Here is a 12,500-nt window from a genome sequence, read left to right on the forward strand (position 1 = left end):
CAATTATCTGAACAAGGAAAGGATGCATGGGTAAATGATTATTGAACTAGATCAGAGTTAAATACTCTTAAGTTATTAGTGTGCCTTGGTTGGATGAGTCTTTGATTTAGTGTTATTTTAGAGCTGCTCATTGGAGAATTTGACTATGACCACATACAGCTTTTACATACATGAACTGTCACATTTCCTCCTCTGAGATACTGCCAGTTCACTTTTTGTTTAATTGAATAAAATTGAGATCATGATTTATACCAGGTAACATGATACAAATTATGTGTTGGTGTAATAATTATAATTTATGAATAAAGGCTGATAGTTTTTAAAGAAACTGTTTGGGGCTGTGTCAGTGGGGGTAACAAAATAATTGGGATATGTCAACAAAGTTGAAATGGTAAATTGGCCACTTAAACCGATTAAAAAAGCTGACATTTCGAGCGTTAGCCCCTCGTCGGATAATATGACTTATAATAATGTTGAATTCGGCCAACAAAATGCCTATCTTTAATATATTGTGTAGAAGATCCCTACTCTGATGATCCCTGAGTCATTGCTCTGATGTCAATATCTTGTTATCTTTGAAGTTCACATTGATGGTTCAGTCTGTGTTCCTTTGTTAACTTCACATTAAAAATCAACTTCAGAGTAAAGCACACATCTGGCTATATATTTATTTTAGTTCCATCACAACCTCCTACTGATTTCAAGTTGACTGCAAGCTCTTCTACCAGCATTATGGCTTCCTGGAAGTTACCACCAGTCCTTGCCAGACATGGAAGGACCATAACTGGCTTTATACTGTTCTACAAAAAGAAAATTTCTGGTGTGCCAGCAACAAAGCTGAATATAATGGATGGATCAACATTAAGTAGAAATGTCACTGGGCTTGATGAATACACAGAATATGAATTTCAAGTCTTGGCTTATACTACTGATGGTAATGGACCAAAGAGCCCAGTTGAGGTGGAGAGAACAAAGGAAGCTGGTATGTGAAACAGAAAAATTATCACAATTTTTGCTTAAATAAAATCAACTGGAGCTGCAGATAAAGTCAAGCAAAGAAATGATCACCCTTGGTGGGCTGCAATTTCAACCAATTGCGGTGAAAAGGCAGAAAAAAATTCAGGCTTTGAAGGGATTCAAACTTTTGCTTCACAGATATTGGTTGGGTGCTTATAGCTACTTAGCGATAGCTACCAACTGAGCTTAAGGGAGCTGCAGGTTGGGAACAACTCAATTTTAAGAGGATTCCTTGTTTTGTAGTAACAGTTTCAAATAACAGGGTCAGTTAGGCATTAACTATCACACTTTTTAAATTCATAGCTCCATCACGAGCCCCAAGCAGCTTCAATGCGATTGCGGTTACTTCTACAATTATCACAGCATCCTGGCATTTACCACCAGCTGACTCTAGAAATGGAATGATTAAAGGATTCAAATTGTTCTACAAAAAGAGAGGCTCTACTGGATCAGAAACCTTGCCCATCAACAATGGAACAGCATTTAGTAAAGATGTCTTTAGGCTTGACAACAACACAGAATATGAATTTGAAGTGTTGGCCTTTACTTCTGTTGGTGATGGACCAAAGAGTCCTGTTGTGGTGGTGAGAACCAGGAAATATGGTAAGAATTCTTAAAAAGGCATTAATGTAACACTTTTTTTAATGGAGTCTGACAACAACAATGTACAACAACAACATCAAAATAAAAGACTTATGAGCTGACTGTTAATGAGAATTTCAAGCATAATTATTCTAACAGAACTTTAAATTTACGTATATGAGAATGATCCTTCGCAGTAAAGCACTATTTGAGCAATAGTGAAAATCAGACCTGAAAAAAATTTCAGGCCTGTACGGGACTCGAACCACTGACCTCTGCGATACTAGTGCAGCGCTCTACCAATTGAGCTAACAAGCCAACTGGGAGCAGGCCATCAAATTAATTCGATATAAACCCGTAGATGATAAATCAAACAACAACAAACATATGAAACATATGTGTGAACTGCGGTTATGAGACGTATATGAGAACAATCCTTCGCAGTAAAGCACTATTTGAGCAATAGTGAAAATCAGACCTGAAAAAAATTTCAGGCCTGTACGGGACTCGAACCACTGACCTACTAGTGCGATACTAGTGCGCTGCACTAGTATCGCAGAGGTCAGTGGTTCGAGTCCCGTACATGCCTGAAATTTTTTTCAGGTCTGATTTTCACTATTGCTCAAATAGTGCTTTACTGCGAAGGATCGTTCTCATATACGTCTCATAACCGCAGTTCACACATATGTTTCATATGTTTGTTGTTGTTAGAACTTTAAATTTGTAGTTATTGTATATATAATTTCAACTTTTTCACTTTTACATTAATTTGCAGTAACCTATGTGGTTCTTGCGAGTTGCTACTATCCAAGGCTTTGTATTATAGTTATCCATGTTTGGCCAACAGATCAAAAACATGTAAAGGTTTTTTAGACAGTGAAAAGTTATAACACTCTGCTTTTGTACAGGTATTATCCCTCTTTTAACATCTCAGGAACTTGAGGAAAATGGAAAATAACCAAAATGGATATTGTAAAAGCTGTATATCACCTCTGTATGGTGAATGAATAATGCTCATCTTACTACTTATTTAAGTGCTGAGTTGAGTGACTGCTTTGCTTAAGACAACAGATGACAAGTGGCATGGATATCTAAGGGCTACCACTGTGTCAAGTGAGGCCTAAGATGAAAATATGACTCCCATAGCTGTCAAATCCCGGGAAAATAGCCATGAGCTCCCATAACAGGCTAGGCTCAGTCTTTCTTAACTGACTGTAAGACTACATGTAGGTCTGAGAGAGCCAAAATGAATGTATAAGTGCTTACATGTAATTATACCCTTGCATGTACACCTTTCAAGCCTACATGAATGATTTTGTTTCATGGTCATTAACTTTGTAATGTTTAAACCCTTGTAATTTATAGGAGGTTGTGATGAGTTTAATCTTGGTATGGAAGATGGAACAATTCCAAACAATACAGTAACTGCTTCTTCTGAACAAAGCGCCAGCACATCAGCCAAAAATGGCCGCCTGAACTACACATCTGGATCATCATGGTGTGCAAGAACAAGTGACAGTAAGCCGTATCTACAAATCGATCTACAGACACTTCATATCATCTGTGCTGTGTCTACTCAGGGGAATTCTCGAGCAGATCAGTGGGTGACAACCTACAGACTACAATTATCTACAGATGGCACAACTTGGAGAGACTACAAGGAAGGAGGACAAGTTAAGGTGAAAAATAATAATTATGTTCTGCATAAAAACCTTTGTCCTTGATAAATTGTTCCACTGAATTTATGTCTGCAATCCTTGAAGCCATGATTCCAGGCAAGTATAGGGAAGGTTGCAATATTCACTCTCAATTACTTTGCAAAGCTGCCCCAAAAGGTGGGAAAACTGAATCAATCTTTCACACTTGTGAAAAAATGGTATCTGAGGCTTCTGATTGGTCATATGAAATGTTTCACTAGTGACAAAAATCATTTGACCACTGGGATTGCTTCTGATCATCGAAGAGAGATGATTTTTATCCAATGACTTTGCACTGAGTAAATCTCAACACTTAATTTATTGTATGATAAACAAACATGACGGTTGGATGACCTTTAAATTGTGCCCTGAAATAATTGTGCAATGAATGTGTGACCCAATGTGTAAGAAACAGATGCAATCACATTTGTGGAAAAAGAAAAAAAATTGGCTACTCTTAGTCAAAGTACAGTTAAACCTGTTGAGTTTTCATCAAAATTTACTGAACATTCAGCAAATTATTTTTTTAGGTGGAACCGAGACATTGTTTCATCCATTGTTAAAAATGTACTTACACTCCAGATGAAGACCCTCTATCTTTGACAAGCAAAATTTCCATCAATTTACGTATAAAAATGAGTATTGCTTGCCTCCAATTAAAAAATCTTACTCAAAAATGAGCCTTAAAAGACTGTTTTTAACTTAGGAGCCCTGAGAAATGCTGTTGTCATGCCGTAGTAATGACTGACATTTCAAGTCAAGCTAGGAAGAAGTCATCAACAGAGTCAAGTGAAGAGTTGTTGTCAGTCAAGTGTGATAATTCTGTTTGTAGGTTCCAAACGGAGATTTCATGATTTTAACATGACCAAACTCCTAGTTGTTATCAGGCCGAGCAAGTGATCTTGTTTGGCCATGTGTGTGATGATTTTGTTCTGAAGATGTGAATGTGAATCGTTTTCATCCCATTGATTTCAACAAACATTTTTCAGTTATTTTGAGAAGGAACCCTCAGACTGTTTGTAATTGTTCGACATTTCGATTTATTTGAGCTCTGCATACTTTCATTTTGCTTTATTTTGCTTCGCGTTTGCAAGTTTCGATTTTGTAATTCTACTTTCAGAAACATATTTGTATGCCGTTTATTTTGATGAACCTGGATTAAAGACTAAAATTTACCGATCGATTCAGTGGTTACACTGTTTTGTGTAGACTGGTTGGTCAGTTTAGCCACATTGTTATTTTCTATTAGACTCAAGTTGAGAATGTTAGTTGTGATGGATATCAGTAATATTAAGTTGCTCTCTTTGGTTTGTTTCTTGTGAAATCGTGATGGGTGAGTTGTTTGTATGGTGCCGACTGGTAGTAGTTGACACCCGTGGAAGGGAGTCTATTCTAGGTTCTGGTAAACCAGCTAATTCCAGAGTCAGTTGTGGAAAATAGCTTGTGCAGTAGGTTCAGTAATGTGATTGTTGGGTCACCTTTTCTATATAGTGGCTTGCTTGTGCTCATTCAGTCTTGTTCTGAGCTTTCTGCCTGTTTCTCTGGTCTAGGCGGCTTGGGAGTCAAAGCACTTGTTCTTATAAACCACGTACTCCCTTTATGTTCTTCAGTTCATCGATGTCTTTGACATTCATTAATTTGTATCGGACATGGTGCAGTGATGGGTTTGTAGGTGACGTGGATATGTATTGAAGGGTTATAGAACTAGTAGATGTGTAGGGGTTGCAGTGTTATCACGGTCAGGGCTATTTGAAATTCTCTTCAGATGAGCTGTCTGTCTGCACACTAGTCACGCTCATTGTGGTAGAGTCCTAATCATCTTGGCTTTGCATGATGAATGACAAACCAACTGGACAGTATGATGTAAACAAAGGATCAAAACTCACTAATCACAACTTATGTCACTTGAGTCTTATAGCCAATAAAATCATGGTTAAACTGACAAATCAGTTTACACACACTGGAATTGATACACTCAACCAACATTAACACTTCACTTGATTCTGATGATGACTTCTGCTCAGGTTACTGAATTTTCAGCCACTACCTCTGACAAGAGTTCTTCTCCGGACTACCCTCGCCCACTCGATCAGACTATACTATCACTTTTTGCTAGTGTGACGCTTGCGACAAACGAGATCGAAGTCGAAGGGTGTCGCTAAAGCGTGTTAATGCTACGGGACTATCTTACAGGTCGTGTGCTTCAAGTACCAATAACCACGGAAAACCAAGGTTGACGGTTAACGGTGATTTAATGATGAGAAACGATTAGCGAACCATGATAGACAATCACGATCACGATCGTAAACTGAAATAACAATGCAATTTACTTTAAACGTTGCGTAACTCATGAATGAAAACGCTTAGAGCAATTAACCTGCCTCTGTCGATAACGCGATCAAAATTAACAACAATCAACAGGAATACTCGAAAATCACAATAAGCTACATCAAAATAACTTGAGATTTAAATTGATTGTAAGATTAACAAAGTGGGCGTTCCTAGCTTAGCGTCTCGATCTTTGATTTGCCCCCTTTAGATTGAAAACAATAAATAGTATTTTTGTACGACTCTGTACGTTAGTGTGCTTCCACCCAAAACAAGAAAACTAATCAAAGGAGGAAACTAGCAAAATTACTCACATATCGGTCCCGCTTGTGCCAAAGGTTAAGAACCAAAAACGGCGAGTTGAACAGATAGAATGGACAAGGCAAAATACAATCATACACTGGCTAAAGGGATGCTAAACAAGGCTTTTATACGCACCTGGGGACGCTGAAATATCTGATTACAAACCAATCGAGAATAGACTACAACATAACCACATCCGTAACCAAAGTAATTCGTAACAAATAAATCAAATTCCACTTAGGCTGAGTGAATCGTTTGAGTATCCTTAACAGCTAGGTATTTTAAAAGGAAATTTTCATAAAAACTCCAGTGTGGATATAATCTCACCTTCTACATTTTCTCAATTTGAGGAAATGCATATCGGGGCATTGAGCTATTTTCTTTGTTTCTTTTTTTTTTAGGTTCTGAGAGGAAATAATGACAGGTATTCTGAGGTGAAGCATGTTATTTATGGAGTGTTAACAAGGTATCTGCGATTCCTGCCACAAACTCACCAGGGTAGGGTGTGTATGAGAACAGAGATGTTTGGAGTGAAACAAAAGCCAAGTGAGTTTGGAATTTAATGTTTTGTGATTGCTATTATTCTATCACTTTTTTCTAGGCAATTTAAGATGCTCCACTGATCTTTGACAAAGTTTTTAGCCTACTGGCTATTTATTCTTGATAAGAACTGATGCTTGTTGTAAGAATTAGTTGGATACCCAGCTAAAACAATCTAAGCTGTTGTTTATCTAGTCCTCAAAAGCACCAAGCCCTGCATTTATTATAACTTGTAATCAGCATGTCCATGACATAATTGTCTATTTTGAAGTAAGAAACTTTATGAAATTTATTTGTAATTAAGAGGAATAGCTTATTGGAAAATGCTGAATTTTAAATTACTCTCATTGCACAAGACCTTATTTTGATCTTGAATCTTCCAACACTTAAAATGTTTATAGCAAATGAAGCATTGATGAATTGAAATGGAAAGCAATGCTTTTAAAATAGTATAATGTAGGTTAGAAACCAATTAAGTGAAGGTCAGATTCAATCTGCAGATCCTGGATAGGTTATTCCTTTGATTATTGTAATTTTTTTTAATATTATGCTATAGAATGTGAAGGCTAATTTTCGATTTTTACCTTGTAGTATGTGACATGGAGGCCATTGGTCTGGCCAGTGGTGGTGCAATCCCAAAGAGCAGTTTCACAGCCACATCTTTTTACAATGAGAAATACAATCCTTCAAATGGTCGCCTGAATGCAACAGGTTGGGCACCCAAATCTACAACTAATCCTGAGGATTACTTGCAAGTAGACCTGCTGTATGAGTATTTTATCTGTGCTGTGGCTACTCAAGGAAGTAAAAAATCTGTTGAGTGGACGACTGAGTACAAGATTCATTTATCCTTGGATGGTAAAAGCTTTTTTGCATATAGTGAAAACAGTACTGAAAAGGTTGGTGTATGTGAAGGTTGGTGTATGTGAAGGTTAATTATTTTATACATCAAAATTGCAAAATTAGCACCAGATGCACAACTTTATTGTTGAATCAAGAGGAGAAACTTAATAGAGGTGTTCACTTTTTCAACCTTAATCCTCATTCGAGTGAATTTCAAACAGTTACCATTTATACAGGTCCACACTGTTTCCTCAAGCTACAGCTAGCTATCAAGATCCTTCAATTGTTAATAAGTCCATTTTAGTCATCTGGACTTAATGGTGATGATTTTAACCCTAGCTAAATAATGTGATGTTCTTGTTTGCTCAAAAATACAGATGTATTACAAAAAATACAGAGGTATTCAACATGGAATCTCACCAACAGTGCCCGCACAGAGATACAGATTTTTATCTTTAATTAGGTGCCTCTTCCACTGTAATATATACCACAAGTTACTTGGCCAAAGTTTTTACTGTCAGAAATGATATTTCAACTTTAAGGGCACAGTCACATTATATGATACACAGTTTAACTTCTCTTTCGATCATTTGTTTTGGACATGAGAGACGTGTTCTCATAATGCTTCATGATTCATTGGCTAGTTATCAGGCTGAGCTCAAAGTCACTATTCATGGAGTAGCTGATACAGTACTTTTAGTTGTTTATGATGGAGCATTTTGATTAGGACATTTTTAGTACTTAACAGTAATTTTGAATTTTACAATACAAACTGCAGCTCTTTCCTGGAAATTCAGATAAAAATGGTGTTGTGAAAAACAGTCTACTGGAATTTGCAAGGGCAACGTTTATACGGTTTCAACCAACAAAGTATAAGAAATTTAAAGTTCTGAGAGTGGAAGTCTATGGGATACTTTTAACCATCACAGGTATTTATTTCCTCTCATTTTTGACTCCCTGAGATAAAAATGAAGTCACAGAAACTAATTCATGATTTTCAGAAGGCAAGATAGGGTAATGTTACTGAGCATAGTGCCGGTTCAGTGCTCTGATTGTTTGTTTTAATATAAATTTTTGGGCTGACATGAAAATTCTACCATACGTAAATGCCTTCTACATTAATTTTGGTGAAACTTAAAAGGTTAAAACCAGTACATACTTGATCAAACTAAAAATGTCTTACCAACTATCCAGGGATTCTGCAGACTCTCTCTTACCAAATAAAACAAAGTTTAGCCCAGACTTCAGGTTATGCAAAATATGATTGATAATAAACAAATTCCTTTGAAGTTCAGGTTAGGGTTTCTTGCATGCTTTTTATTCCCTCACTGATTACATTGTAATAATTTTTTGGTAGCAGAAAGGTCTGAAGCATCTTCACATTCAATATAGGAAGAATAAAGGTCTAGAGTAAATACAATCGGATCATTGAACCGCCACCTGATTAGCTCATGTTTTAGAGTGCTGGACTGCTATGCGGGCGGTCGAGGGTTGAAGCCCCAGACTGGAACAGCACTCGAGGTCTTAAAAAAACTGAGAATGTGCTGCCTCTGCTATCACAATCTGTAAATGGTTAGATATTCTAGTCTTCTTGGAAAAGGAAGAAAAGCGGAAGGCCCTGTCTCCTACATCCTCTCCGTAGTGGTGAGCAGGGGGTGTTAAGGAACCCACATACTTATTGCAAGGAGTAGGGAATGTAGCTTCTGGTGTTGTGGTCTGGCCTTGTCATTGTTAACGCATAATTGGCTAGGCTGTAGTGGTCTCCTTGCCTAAGACAATTAGGTGAAGCTAAATAAATAAGTAAATCATACTCTACCTAATTTTTATAGGTAATACTAATTACATTGTAAGTTTACTATGATGGTTTATCGTGTTTCTTTTGAAACTCTTCATGTACATGAACTAATTATCAACTGAGAATGGAAGCATCCATGATCTCTTGTTATTCTAACAGTTCCATCACAACCTCCTTCCGCCTTTAAGTTGACTGCAAGCTCTTCTACCAGTATCACAGCTTCCTGGCAGTTACCACCAGTATTTGCGAGACATGGAAGAAACATCACAGGGTTTAAATTGTTTCACAGAAAGAAAGGTTCTGCAGGATCTGCTTCCTCCTGGACTATTGGCAATGGATCAGCATTAAGTAGAAATGTCATTGGGCTTGATAAATTCACAGAGTATGAATTTCAAGTGTTGGCTTATACTCCTGATGGTGATGGAACAAAGAGCCCGGTTGAGGTAGAGAGAACAAAGGAAGATGGTATGTGATCAATCAAGGTTAAAGAGGAAATATAGTGCCTTATTTTAAGAACCTGTCAAAGTAAATGGACATTGTCCTTTCATCCATTGTAAATTTGCAGGGCCTAAATTACCATTCCATTGATTATAAGAAAAAGCTTGGATTCCTAGGAATCTCATTTTGAGATTTTGGTTGTGTAGGATTTCCTGTAATTATGCTCGTAACTCTCAAACCGATGTGGTATAGGTACAAACCTTAGGGCGGGAATTAGTGCTTTTGATTGTGTTGTGCTGGTGATGGTCATGTTGTCTGCTTCAGGGCATTGGTTGTCCTTTCAGTAACCAAACAGGCACTTAGGAAATAATCCTTTACTTCTGGCAAGGATTGTTGAATCAAAAAGGAAAGTTTCAAATTAATTATTGCGTTTTTCTATTACAGTTCCATCGCAAGCCCCAAGCTTTACTGTGACTGCTGTCACTTCTACAACTATTACAGCTTCTTGGGAGTTACCACCATTAGCTTCAAGAAATGGAATAATTAGAGGGTTTCAACTATTTTTTAAAGAGAAAGGTTCAGTAGGGCCACAATCCCTCCTTCAAGTCAACAGTGGATCAACATTAAGTAAAAACGTCACTGGGCTTAAAATTTTCACAGAGTATGAATTTCAAATCTTGGCATTTACATCTGTTGGCAGTGGACCAAAGAGTCCCAGTAAAGTGGAGAGAACAAAGGAAGATGGTATGTGATAGATCACGGTGAACTAACTTTGTTCCTCCATAAACTCGCGAGGCCTTGATTGCCATTGAATAGTTGACAAGCCCAAGCACGGATGCCTAATAATCCTATTTTGAGCTCTTTGCTGTAGGAATTTCTCTGAACCACTGATCAAGATGCGGTACAGCTACAAACCTTAGAGTGGGAATAAGTGCGATTAACTGAGTATTGAATGTGATTGTCATGTCTTCTGGTCCAAGGCACTGGTTGTTCTACCAGTAACCAAGTAGGCACTTGGCAAATAATCTTTTATTTACAACATAAGGATTTATCAATGAAAATGACTATTTACTCGTGTGCTTTACGTAGTGCTTTTTTTTTTCCAGTTCCATCAAAAGCCCCTAGCAGCTTCAGTGTAACTGCAGTTACTTCAAAAACGATCACAGCATCCTGGCAGTTACCAACAGAGGACTCCAGAAATGGAATAATGAAAGGATTTAAATTGTTGTACAAAAAGAGAGGATATGTGGCATCGGCAACCACCTTGACACTTAACAATGGAACAACATTAAGTAAAGATGTCACTGGACTGGACAACAACACAGAATATGAATTTGAAGTGTTAGCCTTCACATCAGTTGGCGATGGACCAAAAAGTTCTGTTAAAGTGGTGAGAACGTTGAAAGATGGTAAGATCGCAAAGAATATGTGTAACTCTTTTGCATTGTTGACAGGTGGTAAAGATTTTAGAAGGCTCAAAATGTTTTTTAATTATGCAGTTTAAAAAACTATTTTCCTTTATTCAAGTGCCCCCCTTCCCCCCCCCTCCCCCCAATAAACAAACAGCCGCAAATGCAGTGCAGGTTAGGGATTTCTGTTTCGCTGTCATTGATCTCCCACAACAGTGGCCCTCGATGTCTTGGTACAATTTCGTCAGTAAATCTTTTTTTTTTAGTAACTTTAAAAAAAACATATAAAAATGAAAGCAACCAGAAGCATCACATGGTTCTGACAATTTACTACTTAAACTAGCCTAATTCACATTTGGTGAGTGCCGCCTTATTTTTGTGGGGTTCCGTTTAAAGAAAAAAGCTCAAAACAAAGATCTAGAACAGACTAAAGAAAGCAAGAAAGAAAGCAAGAAAGGAAGAAAGAAAAGAAGAAAGCAAAAAAAATTGCGAGAAAGAAAGAAAGTACAAACTGTATGATCGTGAAATCGAAACTATTAAATATTATTAAAATAAACAATACCATTTAAAGAAAGTAGAAAGTGAAACTCATTTGTAACAAAATTTTATTTTATACGTATGATGGACGATCCTCGCAGTAGATAGCGCTATTTGAGCAATAGCGAAATTCAGACCTGAAAAAAATCAGGCCTGTACGGGACTCGAACCACTGACCTCTGCGATACTAGTGCAGCGCTCACTAGTACAGCGCTGCACTAGTATCGCAGAGGTCAGTGGTTCGAGTCCCGTACGGGCCTGATTTTTTTCAGGTCTGAATTTCGCTATTGCTCAAATAGCGCTATCTACTGCGAGGATCGTCCATCATACGTATCAAATACCGCAGTTCAAAATATATGATTTTCATATATTTATTCTATCTCATTTATCACTTTCACGGGTTCATTACGAATCAACTTAACGGCCTGCTCTCAGTTGGCTTGTTAGCTCAATTGGTTAGAGCGCTGCACTAGTATCGCAGAGGTCAGTGGTTCGAGTCCCGTACAGGCCTGATTTTTTTCAGGTCTGAATTTCGCTATTGCTCAAATAGCGCTATCTACTGCGAGGATCGTCCATCATACGTATCAAATACCGCAGTTCAAAATATATGATTTTCATATATTTATTCTATCTCAAAATTTTATTTTATAAAAAAACAACTTATATTTAGTATAAAGCATAATTGACACGTGGCATCACATTTAAATCTCACATAATTGCTCTGAATGTATGATTTCCTTTAACTGTAAGTCCAAAAACTCTAGATATTTGATTAGAGTAAAGTTAATTAATTGTTTAATAAATGAAATCACAATTGCATGTTCAAATGTCATTGTCAACGAATATGATAAACTGTAAATGAGAATGAACTAGAACATTTATATTAACTTACGTGTAACTGTGCAACTGCAACATTACTAAAACTAAAATATTATTAAAGTAAACAATACCATTTAAAGAAGTAGAAAGTGAAATTCATTTGTAACAAAATTCTATATTATTAAAAAAACT

The 12,500-nt window shown here is 37.0% G+C and overlaps 1 protein-coding gene across 2 annotated transcripts in view; it reads left to right on the forward strand.

Annotated features, from left to right (window-relative positions):
- Positions 1-12,500, forward strand: part of LOC111347191 (receptor-type tyrosine-protein phosphatase F) — a 59,201-nt gene that overhangs the window by 12,009 nt on the left and 34,692 nt on the right. For both annotated transcript variants that reach the window (XM_088737353.1, XM_088737352.1), the window contains 9 exons: positions 677-982; positions 1,321-1,620; positions 2,965-3,278; positions 6,329-6,473; positions 7,059-7,366; positions 8,089-8,239; positions 9,265-9,570; positions 9,988-10,287; positions 10,650-10,952. In XM_088737353.1, the coding sequence (XP_088593479.1) occupies positions 677-982; positions 1,321-1,620; positions 2,965-3,278; positions 6,329-6,473; positions 7,059-7,366; positions 8,089-8,239; positions 9,265-9,570; positions 9,988-10,287; positions 10,650-10,952 (2,433 nt within the window). The remainder of the gene's footprint in view (positions 1-676; positions 983-1,320; positions 1,621-2,964; positions 3,279-6,328; positions 6,474-7,058; positions 7,367-8,088; positions 8,240-9,264; positions 9,571-9,987; positions 10,288-10,649; positions 10,953-12,500) is intronic.

This window comes from Stylophora pistillata, chromosome 11 (genome assembly GCF_964205215.1).
Source record: "Stylophora pistillata chromosome 11, jaStyPist1.2, whole genome shotgun sequence".
Classification (NCBI taxonomy): domain Eukaryota; kingdom Metazoa; phylum Cnidaria; class Anthozoa; order Scleractinia; family Pocilloporidae; genus Stylophora; species Stylophora pistillata.